Below are 15515 nucleotides of genomic sequence, written 5' to 3'. Positions count from 1 at the left end.
TCCCTCATCTCATTTCAGGATGAAAATGTGGTCCCTTTTCCAATTGTGTTACTTTTTCTCTTTCTTTGGATGTTTTGGCAGCATATTTCAGAGTACATGTGCACTTTTGTTTCTTCAGTTTTTAATTTGTTCTGCCCAAAGTCACCTGCATGTGCCTGCATGTTCAACATTGCTTTCATTCTGCATCCAATTAGATTAACCTGTGGATTTGCATGCAGTCCCATTCATTATGTTCGTCAAGATCAAGAGGGCCCTCAAACCCCAAACGCATCATTTATTCTGGGAACTGGACTGTAACTCTACCCTGTATTTCAGGTGAGGTAATGGATTATTCAAGCAAGACTACAGGTCCATATCCAGAAACACGACAAGTCATTTCAGAAGTTGGGATTAGTACCCCACAGTATTCCACAGCGAGAATGACTCCACCTCCGGGATCCCAGTATGGTGTGGGGAGTGTTTTGAGGTCATCCAATGGTGTTGTCTATTCTTCAGTAGCAACTCCGATTCCCTCCACTTTTGCTATCACCACACAGCCTGGGTCCATTTTCAGCACCACGGTGAGGGATTTGTCTGGCGTGCACACAGCTGACGCGGTGACTTCGCTATCCGCCCTGCACCAGAGCCAGCCAATGCCTAGATCATATTTCCTAACAACAGGTGCGTCTGAAACAGACATTGCAGCAACCGGTATCGATATCAATGCCAGTTTGCAAACTATTACAATGGAAACCCTTACCGCTGAGACAATAGACTCCGTTCCCACTCTAACCACAGCCTCTGACGTGTTTTCCGAAGTGGTGGGAGACGAAAGTGCTATTTTAATTGTCCCCGAAGAAGGCAAACAACAGCAGCAGCTCGACTTGGAGCGTGAGCTCTTGGAACTGGAGAAAATCAAGCAGCAACGTTTTGCTGAGGAATTAGAGTGGGAACGTCAGGAGATTCAAAGGTTCCGAGAACAGGAAAAGATCATGGTTCAAAAAAAGCTGGAGGAGCTGCAGTCTATGAAGCAGCACCTTCTGTATCAGCAGGAAGAAGAGCGGCAAGCCCAGTTTATGATGAGGCAGGAGACATTAGCTCAGCAGCAGTTACAGCTGGAGCAGATCCAACAGCTGCAGCAACAGCTTCACCAGCAGCTAGAAGAGCAGAAGATTCGCCAGATCTACCAGTATAACTATGACCCCTCTGGAACTGCTTCTCCGCAAACCACGACAGAGCAGGCAATTTTGGAAGGTCAGTACGCTGCCCCAGAAGGCGGCCAGTTTTGGGCAACTGAGGATGCAACCACCACGGCCTCGGCCGTCGTGGCAATTGAAATACCACAGAGCCAAGGATGGTACACGGTGCAGTCTGATGGCGTCACTCAGTACATCGCCCCACCTGGCATCCTGAGTACGGTTTCAGAAATACCTCTAACAGATGTGGTTGTGAAAGATGAGAAACCAGCCAAAAAGAGAAGTGCTGCGGCTAAAGTCCGTGGACAGTATGATGAGCTCGGGGAACATATGGCCGATGATCCGCGCTGCTTTAAAAAGATAGTGGACAGTGGCGTTCAAACCGACGACGAGGACGCGGCAGATCGGAGTTATGTGAGTAGGAGGAGGAGAACCAAAAAGAGTGTTGATACGAGTGTCCAAACTGATGATGAAGATCAGGATGAATGGGATGTGCCTGCTAGAGCAAGGAGGAAAGCTCGAGTAGGGAAATATGGTGACAGCACTGCAGAGGCTGACAAGACCAAACCCCTTTCCAAAGTCTCCAGCATAGCAGTTCAAACAGTAGCAGAGATATCTGTGCAGACTGAACCAGTCGGAACCATAAGAACGCCTTCAGTACGGGCACGCGTGGATGCCAAGGTAGAAATAATTAAACACATTTCAGCACCTGAAAAGACTTACAAAGGGGGCAGTTTAGGATGTCAAACAGAAGCAGATTCAGACACACAGAGTCCTCAATATCTGAGTGCCACATCTCCACCCAAAGACAAGAAACGCCCAACACCTTTAGAGATTGGTTACTCATCTCACCTTCGGGCAGATTCCACATTACAGCTGGCTCCTTCCCCACCCAAATCTCCAAAAGTCCTTTATTCACCCATCTCACCACTTTCACCAGGCAAAGCCTTAGAATCAGCCTTTGTACCTTATGAAAAACCCCTCCCTGATGATATAAGTCCGCAGAAAGTACTGCATCCAGATATGGCTAAAGTGCCCCCGGCAAGTCCTAAAACAGCCAAGATGATGCAGCGGTCCATGTCTGACCCCAAGCCTCTGAGTCCAACAGCAGATGAAAGTTCCAGGGCTCCTTTTCAGTATACCGAGGGCTACACGGTAAGAGTGATTCTTTTCAGTTAGAAGACAGTAGATGAGTTGATGTTAACCATGTGTGTGCAGACTTGAGGAGGCGTTGAGGCTCCTGGTAACTTAGGAACCTAATACTAAAGTTTAGTAAGGACTAGTTTATTAGAAATTTGGGGAAAAACAGAAAAGTCTCCACCCACTTAGAAATACCAGAAAAAGAAGACATCTTATGTGAGGCAAAATGAGAAAGAAATTTATTACTTTATGACCAATGAGATTGAAAGTTTTCTTCTAATCTTGAAGTCTCCCAAACGTCAGTTGTAGACTGTGATTTCAGTGGATATAGTTAATATGTATTTTCAAGGATGATGGAATAAATACTGAACATAAACAGAAAGGGAAGGCAAAGGATGCCCTTAAATTTAGATGCAGTGACACCTGAAGTTCTTTAGTAGAAGGGTCCTTGGGGATCATCAAAGTAATTTCATCTTCTTCCAGCCAGAATGGTTTCATAAAAGGGCTTAGAACATTGACTGCTCAAAAGTGAGCTTTTCTAGGACTGGCAGATGAAAGTGTAATATGATTTCATAGTTCATTCATGCTTATTTATTTTCTGACAACTTTCTTAATATAACATCAGGTAAGCCTTAGTCCTAGGGCTTATAGAAACAAAAAAAAAAATATGTTCTTTTAAATAATAGTGATAATTATTTAAAAATATATGAGTATGCTTCAAAGGAAAAATATACAGATATGTTGGACACATTTGTAAAGATCTCTCTAGCTGAGCTAATAACAGATGTTAATCATCAGCTATTAAAAGTTTATTCTACTCTAAAAATTTAATATATAACTCTTTAGAAGGCTGTTGATAAATACGATAGTTCAATTTAAGACAGGATTTATGTTCACATTAAAAGTTCCATTAATTTACTGGTTTCTGAACTTCAGGTCTTCAAATCCCGAAGCTTCTAAATGGGTTTTTCTGAGATATTGCTACATATCCACCGGCCTTAAACATTGGCCATGGACTGAAAAATATGCCGTTAAGCATGACAGTCACTCTATTCATAGGTAAAGAGACATCTCAATAGGGATATTTAACAATTACAAATTCATGTCTGTTTTCTAGTTTCATAGTGGCATTTTGTTATTACGTATTTTTTGAAACAGTGTATCCTAAAAATAAAAATGTCTTCATGTGGGGGGACAGAGGTCATTAGCTGTTAAGTCAGGAAACCACTAATGCATTGAGATTTCGTTCAATTTACAGAGAATTATTTTTTGTATGGCTTTCTTTCTAGAATTATATATATTGTGAGAAGTGATTCTCAATTCTGCTCTCTGTGTAGGTATTTATTTTTCTAGCAGTGGCATATAAATTCGCCTAACTAGTTTCTTGGAAAACTTGGAAAATGTGGTTTTTGACAGTACTTTAATACTGTAGGATTACATCATTAGAAAGTATAAGGTTTTCCAGTTGATGTATTGATCATTAACTTAATATATGGCCCAGTACCCTTAATTCATATGAACTCAGTTAGAGAAGAGATTGAAGTTGTCCGTATTTTTTCCCCAGAGTATTCACTTCAGATTTGGAAATGTGAAATGAAAGATAAAATGAGTTATGTGAGTTGTGTTATAGGTACTGATACTGATTAACTATCTAATCGTAAAAGAAGTTGGGTAGAAATACTAAATAATTTCTGAGCCTGAAATTCCTAGATGTATTGAGCCTTGAAACACAGTTCAATGGTTCCTTTTTCTAATTGGCTGAATTCAGTGCTTTAATATGGAATAATTGTATACCAACTGAAAGATACTGCCTTATTTCCTGCACAGAGTAGACCATTTTATATACAGGCAATGTTTTTGGCACTTTAGACACTTTGATTCTCTTATGTGAATTTCATAATTTGTTTCTTTGCCCATTTCTAGATATGCTTTCAGTCTGTTTAAAAGCTAAATTAATTTCTTAATTGTAAGTATGGATTTCAGTTGTACTGAAAAGAATAATCTTCTAAGTGATATTCATAGTGATATAGGGTTAAGAAGTTTAGCTCATTAATTTACATACTGTTAATTTTCTCAGACTAGTAAAGTTGAAATGAATCACACATTTCAGTTGCCATTGAGACAACACAGCATAAAATAGCATAATATAATATAGCATGAAAGAGAAGTTCTATTCTCTATGAGGTTCTGTGGAAAGATCTCCTTTTCTGGAAGTGTCAGGAAATGTTTCACAGAGGAGGTTCTGGAATGTGAAGGTGAAATCTCTGTTGAACCATGAGAAGAAAACTGGAGGCCCTTCCAAACAGAGGAAACACAATATGTAAACGTTCAGTCTGATTACCAAACATAAAGCAAAGAGGAAGAGGAAGAGTTTAACTGTAAGTGAAACTGGAAAAGTAGCAAGGAACATGTCAGAGGGACTCTAATTTTCTGAGTTAGAGTTTGGATTTACTTCCCATTGGCTATCAGGTGATTAGACCAAAACCAGCATTTTTTTTTTTTTAACCCTTTACACTCTTATCTAGTCCCTGGACTCCCTCCACTCTTGCCTTCTTTACAGCCAATTCTCTAAACTGCACCTAAGTTCATTTTCTAAAATGTATGACAGATTGTGTCACACAGTCCACAGCTTAAACTCTCCAGCAGATCCTCATCAAATTTGGAATATATTAAAATTTTCTGTACATGGGCCCTTATGATCTCTTCTCTGCCTGTCTCACAACCTCCTCAGTCACTCCTCACATTAGCCCCCTCCTCTTCCTCTGCTCCTACCACTGACCTTGCCAATCTCCTCCCCATCCTGGACCTGTGTTGGGATCTCCCTCTCCTCCATCTTTGTCTGGCTCATGCCTGTCTACAGGTTTCTGCTTAAGTTTTACTTCCATAGAGAGGCTCTCCTTACCTTATTCTCTAAATAAATCTTCATATCACCATAAATTCCCATTATGCATCCTCTGAATTATACATATATATAATATATATATTTAAGATATATTTACTTTATTTAAATAATTATACATTTGAATATATTTAAATTTTATATAATGTTTATTAATAGAATGTTTATTTAATCAAATATAATCTTTCTTCTCCCGTAGAACCTCACCTCTGCAAGAACAGGAGTTTTGCATTGATTGTAGCTCTCTAGTCCCAAGTGCCTAGAACAATGCCTGGCACAAAATAGACGCTCAATATTTATTGAATAAATGTATTAAAGGGAGAAGTATAAGCATAAAAGCAATGGGACAAGACATGTATTAAAAGACTCTGGTCACTTACTTTTTCATTGCCACAATCTAGACCCATCCTAGCAAGTCCTGTTGATAACATACAATGATAGCCCCTTTACTTAAAGTGTGACTTCCACTTTGTTTATCTTTGGGTAACACATCTGGCAGACACACTGAACAAGTTGAATGGTATTCAGCTATTAGGCAGTCCATTTACCTTACAGATGAAGAACAAAACCCAGAGTAGATTAGTACCTTTATCATTGTTCCTTAATAAACCAGTGATCTGGTCAGAATTAGAATATTAGCCTCTGAACTTCACAGTTCTTGTTTTCTATTAGTCTCTTAAAAAAACTCGCCATTATCTGATTTTTCTTACTAATTCAGGACCATGCTTGGTCTTTATATCTTGTCATTTCCTCTGCTCTACCTACAATTCTGATTTAAATCCCTCTCAGTTAGGTTTATTCATTTTTAAATGTATTCTTGCTTTCATTCACGCATTATCTCAGTCACTCACTGTTTGCACTTTTTCAGACACTGTGGTAAGCTCTAAAGGTACAAGGTGACTCAAGGGGCAGAGTTCATGCTTGACTGGGATCATTTTGCTCTTCTTGAACTGTATTAGTTTGCTAGGTTTCTTAGAACAAAGTACCACACACTGGATGGCTTAAGAGAAGGGAAATTTATTGTATCAGTTCTAGAGGCTAAAAGTCCAAAATCAAGGTATTAACAGGGTTGGGTCCTTCTAAGGGCTCTTCCAGGCCGCTCTCCCAGCTTCTCCTAGCTAGCCTCTGTTATTCCTTGTCTTGTAGATAGCGGTATCCCTGTATTTTCACCTTGTCTTCCTTCTCTGTCCATCTCTTTGTCCAAATTTCCTTTCTTCATAAGGACACCAGTCCTCTAGATTAGGTTCCGCATCAGTGACTTAGTTTTAATTTGATTACCTCCGTAAAGGCTCTGTGTCTAGTTTCACATTCTGAGGTGTTAGGGATTAGTACACCAACATACTTTTTTTATGTGTGGTCAGGGGAGGGGGGAGAGACACATTTCAGCTCATAATATGTATTGAAGCACTATACTGTACATTCTGTTTGTTCACAGACAAATGTGGACTGTTTTTGCTTGGTTGGTTGACTTTTGGTCGTCTTTCCATACACATTTTTTTTTCCTTAGTAACTGTCTCAGAAACTTTTTGGAGCACTTTAGTTATTACAGAATTCTTCCTTATGGGTAAAATTTTCCTGAGGCACCTGTGTGTCTTAGTTGACTGCGCATCCAACTCTTGATTTCAATTTGGGTCATGATCCTAGGGTTGTGGGATTGAGCCCTATTTCATGTGTGCTTTGTTTTGAGTTTGGAGCCTCCTTAAATTCTCTCTCTCCCTCTGCCCCTTTCCCCCTCATACACAATAGGTAGATAGATAGATAGATAGATAGATAGATAGATAGATAGAAAGAAAGAAAGAAAGAAAGAAAGAAAGAAAGAAAGAAAGAAAGAAAAAGAAAAAGAATGAATCTTCCTTCCTGGAGATTTAAATTTCATTTTATTCCCACCCTTTTGGAATCCACCTGTGTGTGGCATAAGATCCTTTAATTCACATATGGTTTTTCCATCTTGGAACTTGGATCACATCTTTGACATAGAAGTTCTAAGGCAGAAACATCGTTAGTGTCTAGTTAGTGTTTCAATGGCACTTTGAGTTCAGGCTAACCCCTACAATGTCCTGTATATTCAATTTATTAAAATTAGCACTAATTAACATAAAAATCACAAAATAATGTGTACAGCGTGCATAGCTGAAGCAGAGAGTTATCTGAGATAATTTTATTGAGTTATGTAATGTTCCCCAATGTCTGTAAGACATTCTTCCATTTTCCAGACCCCATCATTCTCATATCAAAGTCATAGCTCCAAAGCCAAAATCTGTTTTTTGGTAACTTCTATGTAACAAAAAAGTTTTACCTTGTAGCTGAATTCCCTTTACAAATGAAAATTTTTAACTCTGAATATAGATGGAAGAAAATTACTACCTTTTTCCTTAAGTCCTTCAATTTGTTCCTTGGGAAAATTCTCAAGAGATATAACAAAAACAAAGTCAAAATTTATTGCTTCCAAGGGGTTAAGCTGACTACTTAGACACAACTTGATAATTATTTCTTTTCATCACAATTTAGAAAGAGCAAGGGAAGAAGTATGCTTTCTAATGGAAGGTTCTATGTACACAATGATTTTCTCACTTTTATTAGTAGAATACTTCTTCAATTAGAATGCTTAATGGAAGCTAAATAGTTTTAAAAAAAGGTGGAAAATGATGTGGAATGATCAAATATCTATCTGTAATGATTAAGTGAAGTGACATTCACTACCTTCCCATCACGAAGTCTGGCAACTGTAGATATCCAGTAGTGTTGAGTTCCTTTTCTCAGGTAGACATTTAGCAATATCTCTATTTCTTCAGCACAAATTTACCAACTGTCATTAAAGAGCTTTACTTTATGGGTTGATACAAATAATTCTCAAATATCCTAGTAATTATGTGGCTTTCTTATTTCATGGAATATATAATGCTGCTTCTCTAGAAAGTGGATTCCTCTGCTCTATAACCATTTTAAATTTACTTTTCTGGGTAAATAAGCCAGAGCACCAAAATGTGTTCCTCATGCCTTTTATCTTTCTTATATACAAAGAGACTGATTTACATTATTACCTCAGATGATCAATAACTTCAGGATGGAAGATTAATATAGCATGTCCTCTACAAAATCAGGGAAGAAAGTGACATCCACTGGGAGAAATAGCATTGTGAATTCATAGGATTTGTTTGCAGCTAGAAGGGATCTAATTCACTCAAAGATTTCTTGATCTTAAAAATTAACATTTTAAATTATCTCTTTTAAAAAAGATATGTATTGCAGAAGTAGTACATGTTTTGTCAGTGATGATATATACCACTTTTTGCACTAAAAATAAGCTACATTTAAAATATTATCACCTCTGTATGCCTTAAAAATACATAGAGTATTAAAGCTGTTATTTCCTACTCTTAGACTTATTGAACAAATACAGAGCTTTTTGAATAATAAAGCAAACTCTTTATTAAATTTTTTTTAAAGTTTATTTATTTTGAGAGAGAGAAAGAGAGAGGGAAGGAAGGGCAAAGAGAGAGGGAGAGAAAGAATGCCACGCAGGTTCTACACAACCAGCACAGAGCCCTATACGGAACTCGATCCCATGACTGTGAGATCATGCAGCTGAAATCAAGAGTCAGACACTCAACCAACTGAGCCACCCAGGCACCCCTAAAATCCTTTTATCCTAGACTTCAAACCAGGATCCTATTGCAAAGCAGATGGTATTCATGAGCTGATTTTAACAAGAATATGTTTTGCTTCATTGATTGATGTTTTGATAGCTATTTTTAAGATTTTTGGAACTCTTTAATATGTATTTCTGAAAGTAATTTCCATAACCTAAAGTGAAAAATTTTATTTCTATCAATTTTATTTCTGTCAGAACATGCAGAATTAAGAAATAATGACTAGGATGGCCTACTATGTTTTGAAAATTAATATTTATTAGGGATTGCTTTTTATTACTCTTTTGAAAAACAAAGTAAATCAGTCTGTTAAAATTTTGATGAAATTACCTGTTTTATAATGGTGGTATTTAAGTCAGTAAAGATTAGTCATATATTTAAGACTAGCTTTGTAAATCATAATTATTCTTTCTATAGCTATTTATTATTAATATATTTTTTTCAGGATACTTTTTTATGATTAAAATCCTGCATTTGAAAATACAGGTGCTTTAAAATTGAAATAGAAAATACTATTTTAAAGTGTTTTTCAAAATAAATGGCAGTAAAATAATTTATGAGAATTATTAGTTTCTAAAAATAAAAACTAATGTATGCATATATATTGTAAATATTATATAAACACATATATTACATTATATGTTATACATATGTTGTATTTTATATATGTATGTATACATATATACACATATATATATGTGTATATATACACACTGAGTGAAAACCAGAAAGGTTTTAAGTTGATCTCATCAATTTAGTTCTAATTTGTTAACATTGCTATAGTCAATATGTAAGGATTAATTTTAAAACACAACTTTTTAGACTGAAGGAGAAAAAATCATTCATATCATCCTTAACCAGACATCTGCATTTAAATATATGCAAATGAGCATAATTAAAAGAAACAGACTTGTGATTCTAATGTTCACTGAGAGACCTGTGCTAAAAAATGTAACACTTAACTATTTGGACATGACAGTTTAACACACGGGGACTATGAATTAATAGAGCATTGATTGTTACTGAACCAGTTTAAAAACATAGAACATTATTTAACATTAATTAGCTTCCTAAGTGTATTATCATAGTATTAGGTTTTGGTTTTGTTTTTGTTTTTTTATGTTTGTTTTGAGAGAGACAGCACAAGCAGGAGAGGTGCAGAGAATAAGGGAGAGAGAGAATCCTAAGCAGGCTTCCACCCAAGAGCGTGGAGCCCTATGCGCTATCAGCATGGAGTCCTACACGGGAGGCTCGGGGGCTCAATTCCGTGATGGTGAGACCATGACCTGAGCCGAAATCAAGAGTCAAACATTTGACCAACTGAGCCACCCAGGTGCCCCATAGTATTAGTTTCTTTCTTTTTTTAGAATTTTTATTTATTTATTTATTTATCTATCTATTTATTTATTTATTTTTACAGTTTTATAGAACTTTTTATTTTATTATTTTTTAAATATAATTATTGTCAAACTGACTAACATACAGTGTGTAAAGTGTGCTCTTGGTTTTGGGGGCAGATTCCATGGTTCATCACTTACATACAACCCCAGTACTCATCCCAACAAGTGCCCTCCTCAATGCCCATCACCCATTTTCCTCTCTCCCCCACCCCCCCCCATCAACCCTCAGTTTGTTCTCTGTATTTAAGAGTCTCTTATGTTTTGTCTCCCTCTCTGTTTTTGTTTTATTTTTCCTTCCCTTCCCCTGTGTTCATCTGTTTTGTTTCTTAAATTAGACATATGAGTGAAATAATATATTTATCTTTCTCTGACTTATTTTGCTTAGCATAATACCTTCTACTTCCATCCATGTTGTTGCAAACAGCAAGATTTCACTCATTTTGATTGCCAAGTAATATTCCACTATCTGTCTATCTATCTATCTATCTATCTATCTATCTATCTATCCACACACCACATCTTTATCCATTCATCAGGTGATGGACATTTGGGCTCTTTCCATAATTTGGCTATTGTTGATAATGCTGCTGTAAACATTGGGGTGAATGTGCCCCTTTGAATCAGCATTTTTGTATCTTTTGGACAAATACCTGGTAGTGCAATTGCTGGGTCATAGGGTAGTTTGATTTTTAATTTTTTAATGAACCTTCATACTGTTGTCCAGAGTGAATGGACCAGTTTGCATTCCCACCAGCAGTGCCAAAATGCTCCTCTTTCTCCACATCCTCGCCAACATCTGTTGTTCCTGAGTTGTTCATTGTAGCCTCTCTCACAGGTGTGAGGTGGTATCTCATTGTGGTTTTGATTTGTATTTCCCTGAAGATGGGTGATGTTGAGCATCTTTTCATGTCTGTTAGCAATCTGAATGTCTTCTTTGGAAGAGTGTCTCTTTATGTCTTTTGCCCATTTCTTCACTGGATTATTTGATTTGGGGGCATAGTATTATTTTCTTATCAATTCACTACACTTTCTCTTTTGAACAGTTGTGTGACTTCTAACTGTCCAATGAAGCTACATGTATAATCCCCCAAATACATCCCCTCCTAACATACACACATGCACCTTTGCAGATTTGTATATATTTCTTAAAATTACTAATTATTTAAGATTGTCTAGGGGCGCCTGGGTGGCGTAGTCGGTTGAGCGTCCGACTTCAGCCAGGTCACAATTTCGCGGTCCATGAGTTCGAGCCCCGCGTCAGGCTCTGAGCTGATGGCTCGGAGCCTGGAGCCTGTTTCCGATTCTGTGTCTCCCTCTCTCTCTGCCCCTCCCCCATTCATGCTCTGTCTCTCTCTGTCCCAACAACAAATAAAAAAACAAACAAACAAACAAACAAAAAAAGTTGAAGATTATCTAATCTGCATTGGCTCTTATTGAGAAAAATTAGGAAACCACTAAAATGATTATATTACAAAATTTGGGAAAGTCGACTTATACTTTGAGGTATAAGGTATTGAGAGGCAGCACAATGGACTTTAGTACTTGTGTGACATTTTCTTATCATCATATGCAACATCAAAATATCCGTGGTTTTGCTTTCCATCGCTTCAGTTACTGTAGTCAACCACAGTCTGGAAGTAGATAATCCCCCTTCTGTGGTATTGTCAGATGGCCAGTACCAGCTTAATGAGGAAAATCACAATGCCTGACATTCACCTCACTTCATCCCATCATGTAGGCGTTTTACCATCTAGCATTATCACAAGAAGAGGAAGAATAAATATAGTGAGATATTTTGAGGTAGAGGGAGAAGAGACCACATTCATGTAACTTTTATTATAGTATATTATTATAATTGTTCTAATTTATTACTGTAGTTAATCTCTTATTCTAACTTATAAATTAAACTTTATCACAGATATGTAAGTATAGGAAAAAAACAATATATAGGGTTCAGTACTATCCATGATTTAGGAATCCACTGAGGTTCTTGGAACATGTTTCCCATGGATCAGGGAGGACTACTGTATACATTTATAACAGGCATGTAGGCATATACATGCATATATACAATATACATTCACACATAAAATACCTAATGCTTTTGTGGTCTCATAGAACTAATAAAATATTTTCATATGCAGTTGCTTGGTTAAGATCCAAACCACTTATTTTCTGCAGGCTATATGTTTCTTTTATATCACAGTTTAAAATGAGGAATCTCAAATCCAGCTCAGCGTTCTTTGCACCCCCACACTCAGCCTAGATTAATTCCATTTGCATCAAGTGAGGTCCTAGATTTAGTAGGGTTTTCTCTTTGGTACTGTTCTGTGTCTTGAATTATGTGAAGAGTTTGAATTAGGAGAGAACTTTAGAACAAATGTGCTGAGGTAAATGGAGTTTTAAATGAACTACCTCAGCTTATGTAGCCTGAAGCTATAAACAACAAAGGGATTTTAATTAATTAACTTATTTTATTTTATTTATTCTCAAGTTAGCTAACATACAGTGTAGTCTTGGCTTCAGGAGTAGATTCCATTGACTCACCACTTACATGCAATACACAGTGCTCATCCCAACAAGTGCCCTCCTTAATGCTATCACCCGTTTTCCCTACCCCCATCAACCCTCAGTTTGTTCTCTGTATGTAAGAGTCTCTTATGGTTTGTTTCCCTCTCTGTTTTTATCTTATTTGTCCTACCCTTCCCCTATGATCATATGTTAAGTTTCTCAGATTCCACATGAGTGAAATCATATGATCTCTGTCTTTCTCTGACTAACCTATTTCGCTTAGCATAATACCGTCTAGTTCCATCCACGTTGTTGCAAATGGCAACATTTCATTCTTCTTCATTGCCAAGTAGTATTCCATTGTGTGTGTGTGTATGTGTGTGTGTGTGTGTGTGTGTGTGTGTGTGTACACATACATACACACCATATCTCCTTAATCCATTCATCAGTTGGTAGACATTTGGGATCTTTCCATAATTTGATAGCAGTGCTATAAACATTGGGGTGCACATGGCCCTTCAAATAAGCACTCCTGTATCCTTTGGATAAATTTCTACTGGCACAATTGCTGATCATAGGGGAAGGGTTGCCCTTCCCCAAAAAAAGGATTTTTAAATCTATCTTATTTTTACCTCAAGAATAAGTTGCAAGGGATTGAAATTAAAAATAGTATAAGAAATCATTAATCTGGATATTATAGAACTAGTTTTCCAGAATTTTTTTGGTTGAAAATTTTTTGTGAAATGGCAAGTAAAAGCTTAGCTTTATGAAGAACAGTAAATAACTCTCTTGAGGGAATAAAAATTTAGTAGAAATAGAAGTTTTTAATAGAAGGTGATTACACTTGTTACTTCTCCTTTCTCCTCAAGTGAATGATTAATTATGTTTAAGAAAAATTATGCATATACAAAAATTGTTTGGGTTCTGTATTAAGTTGTTTTAGCTACATGAGTTAATTACTCTTAGTAGTTTGGACCATATTTTAGGTGACAGGAACAAGCAGAGTCCCCATTGGCTTTTGTTTTGTTTTATTTTGTTTAATAAAGCTCCGCCCTAATCACAGAGCTGTCTCCAGGCATAGAAGCTGCTAGTATGGCTTAGTCATTTACTTCTTTGAACCTCGATATGAAATCTCTGCTTCAAGTACTAATTAGTGCTAATTGTGGAGAATTTCATAATACTTTGTGAAAGACTTGACTTCACAATATGAATTTTACTTTTGATGGGAATAAATGTGCATAAATTTCTTCAGAGTGTCATAGGTATTAAAGCAACAGAAATGTTTGTAACAGAAAAAGCAATGTTATATTTTGAAAAATCTTTGTTGGTGGTTTTTCAGTTCTCCCCTTTATGGCAGGATGTGATGCCTATAAATGCTCCCTCAAATGAACAACACTCACTAAGCTCGGGTTTCATTCATTATCCATCTGGGAAATCATCTAAACACCCATCCACGTATACCTTTATTTTCATGCAATTGAATGTGTAGAATTGAGAATTGGAAAGATAAGTGAACCTCTCAAAATGTCTACTAAATATTTATAAATATATTGTCATATTTATATGAGCCCAGGAACTTTATCTTCTAGAAGACTGAATAAAATAATCCTTACCATTTTTTAAAAAAATTAACTGCCTTCTTTTGTCACTTATCTATAGTGTTGTCTTCTAATCAAATGATCCAGCAGTTTATGTGGAATAAGGGCCATGGTCAAGTACTGTCCAAGGAACATGTGTTCTTTAATTTGTGGGGAGCAATGTCACATGCTTTGGGCTTATGAAAAATACATACTTAAATCGTTGCAAACATATATAGATAAAAACCAGCTGAACTATTTTAATCTCATGTTCCAAGAAAGGTTGTGTAGTAAGCCCAAGGATGGGTAATCAATCAATGAGAGAGAAACAAGAAACACTAGAGATTTCTGTGATTTTGTAGTTTTAAAGAGTCTAAACATAAAATATCTTTATTATCCCAAGATAATTTAGTAGACACTCTCCACCACTATTAAAATGGTCATTATGTTTTCTGTGACTGTTGATAGATAGTTATTGAATCATCCCTAAATTGGTAATGATTCAGTGCTCTGGAAAACGTAGCACATAAGTAAGCAATCATAATTCCAGTGCACCATGCGCAGAAGGTAGCATAATTAGAGATTTACACCTTACAGCATGTGAAATCAAGTTAATTTTGTAGTGGTGAAAGATTGCCAATTGGGAAATATTTTATAGAAGCCTTGGAGGTCACTACAATCTCTCTTTGCAGATCAATAATTATTATCAAAATGGAATAATTCGCAGGCAGCCGTAGTACCATAGTCAGCATGCCAGCGTACAAAGAAAAGGCAGCTGAAAGGAAAGAGAGGAACTTTTTTTATTTTTTAAATTGTGTTTCTGTTTGAGGATAATTTTTCATGTTAATCCTTGAAATGTTTTATTAACTTTATTATTCTACTTCAGACTGTCTGCATAACCCGGGTAACATTTTCTGATGAGGGAATATTGTCATTATCTCAGCGTGGCCTGGTACAGCTGTAAATGATGCTTTACCTTGAAGAAGGAATCAGTGGTAGATCATGAGTCCTAGCATCCAGTGTGCTAGTTCGGAAGCACCAGGTAAAAGCTAAATGAGAGGGGTGCCTGGGTGGCTCATCTCTTAAGCGAATGACTTTGGCTGAGGTCATGATCTCACAGTCTGTGAGTTCAAGCCCTGTGTAGGGCTCTGCGGCTTGGAGCC

General features: G+C 36.8%; 1 protein-coding gene across 2 annotated transcripts in view; it reads left to right on the top strand.

The window, feature by feature from the left end:
* Positions 1 to 15515, top strand: part of PCLO (piccolo presynaptic cytomatrix protein) — a 423639-nt gene that overhangs the window by 223905 nt on the left and 184219 nt on the right. The window contains exon 6 of one of the 2 annotated variants that reach the window (XM_047849897.1): positions 316 to 1856. In XM_047849897.1, the coding sequence (XP_047705853.1) occupies positions 316 to 1856 (1541 nt within the window). Of the gene's footprint in view, positions 1 to 315; positions 2331 to 15515 lie in introns of both variants that reach the window. The other variant, XM_047849896.1, reaches the window with a different exon arrangement.

This window comes from Prionailurus viverrinus, chromosome A2, assembly GCF_022837055.1.
Source record: "Prionailurus viverrinus isolate Anna chromosome A2, UM_Priviv_1.0, whole genome shotgun sequence".
NCBI classification, from domain to species: domain Eukaryota; kingdom Metazoa; phylum Chordata; class Mammalia; order Carnivora; family Felidae; genus Prionailurus; species Prionailurus viverrinus.
This window is presented reverse-complemented; position numbering and strand designations above follow the sequence as displayed.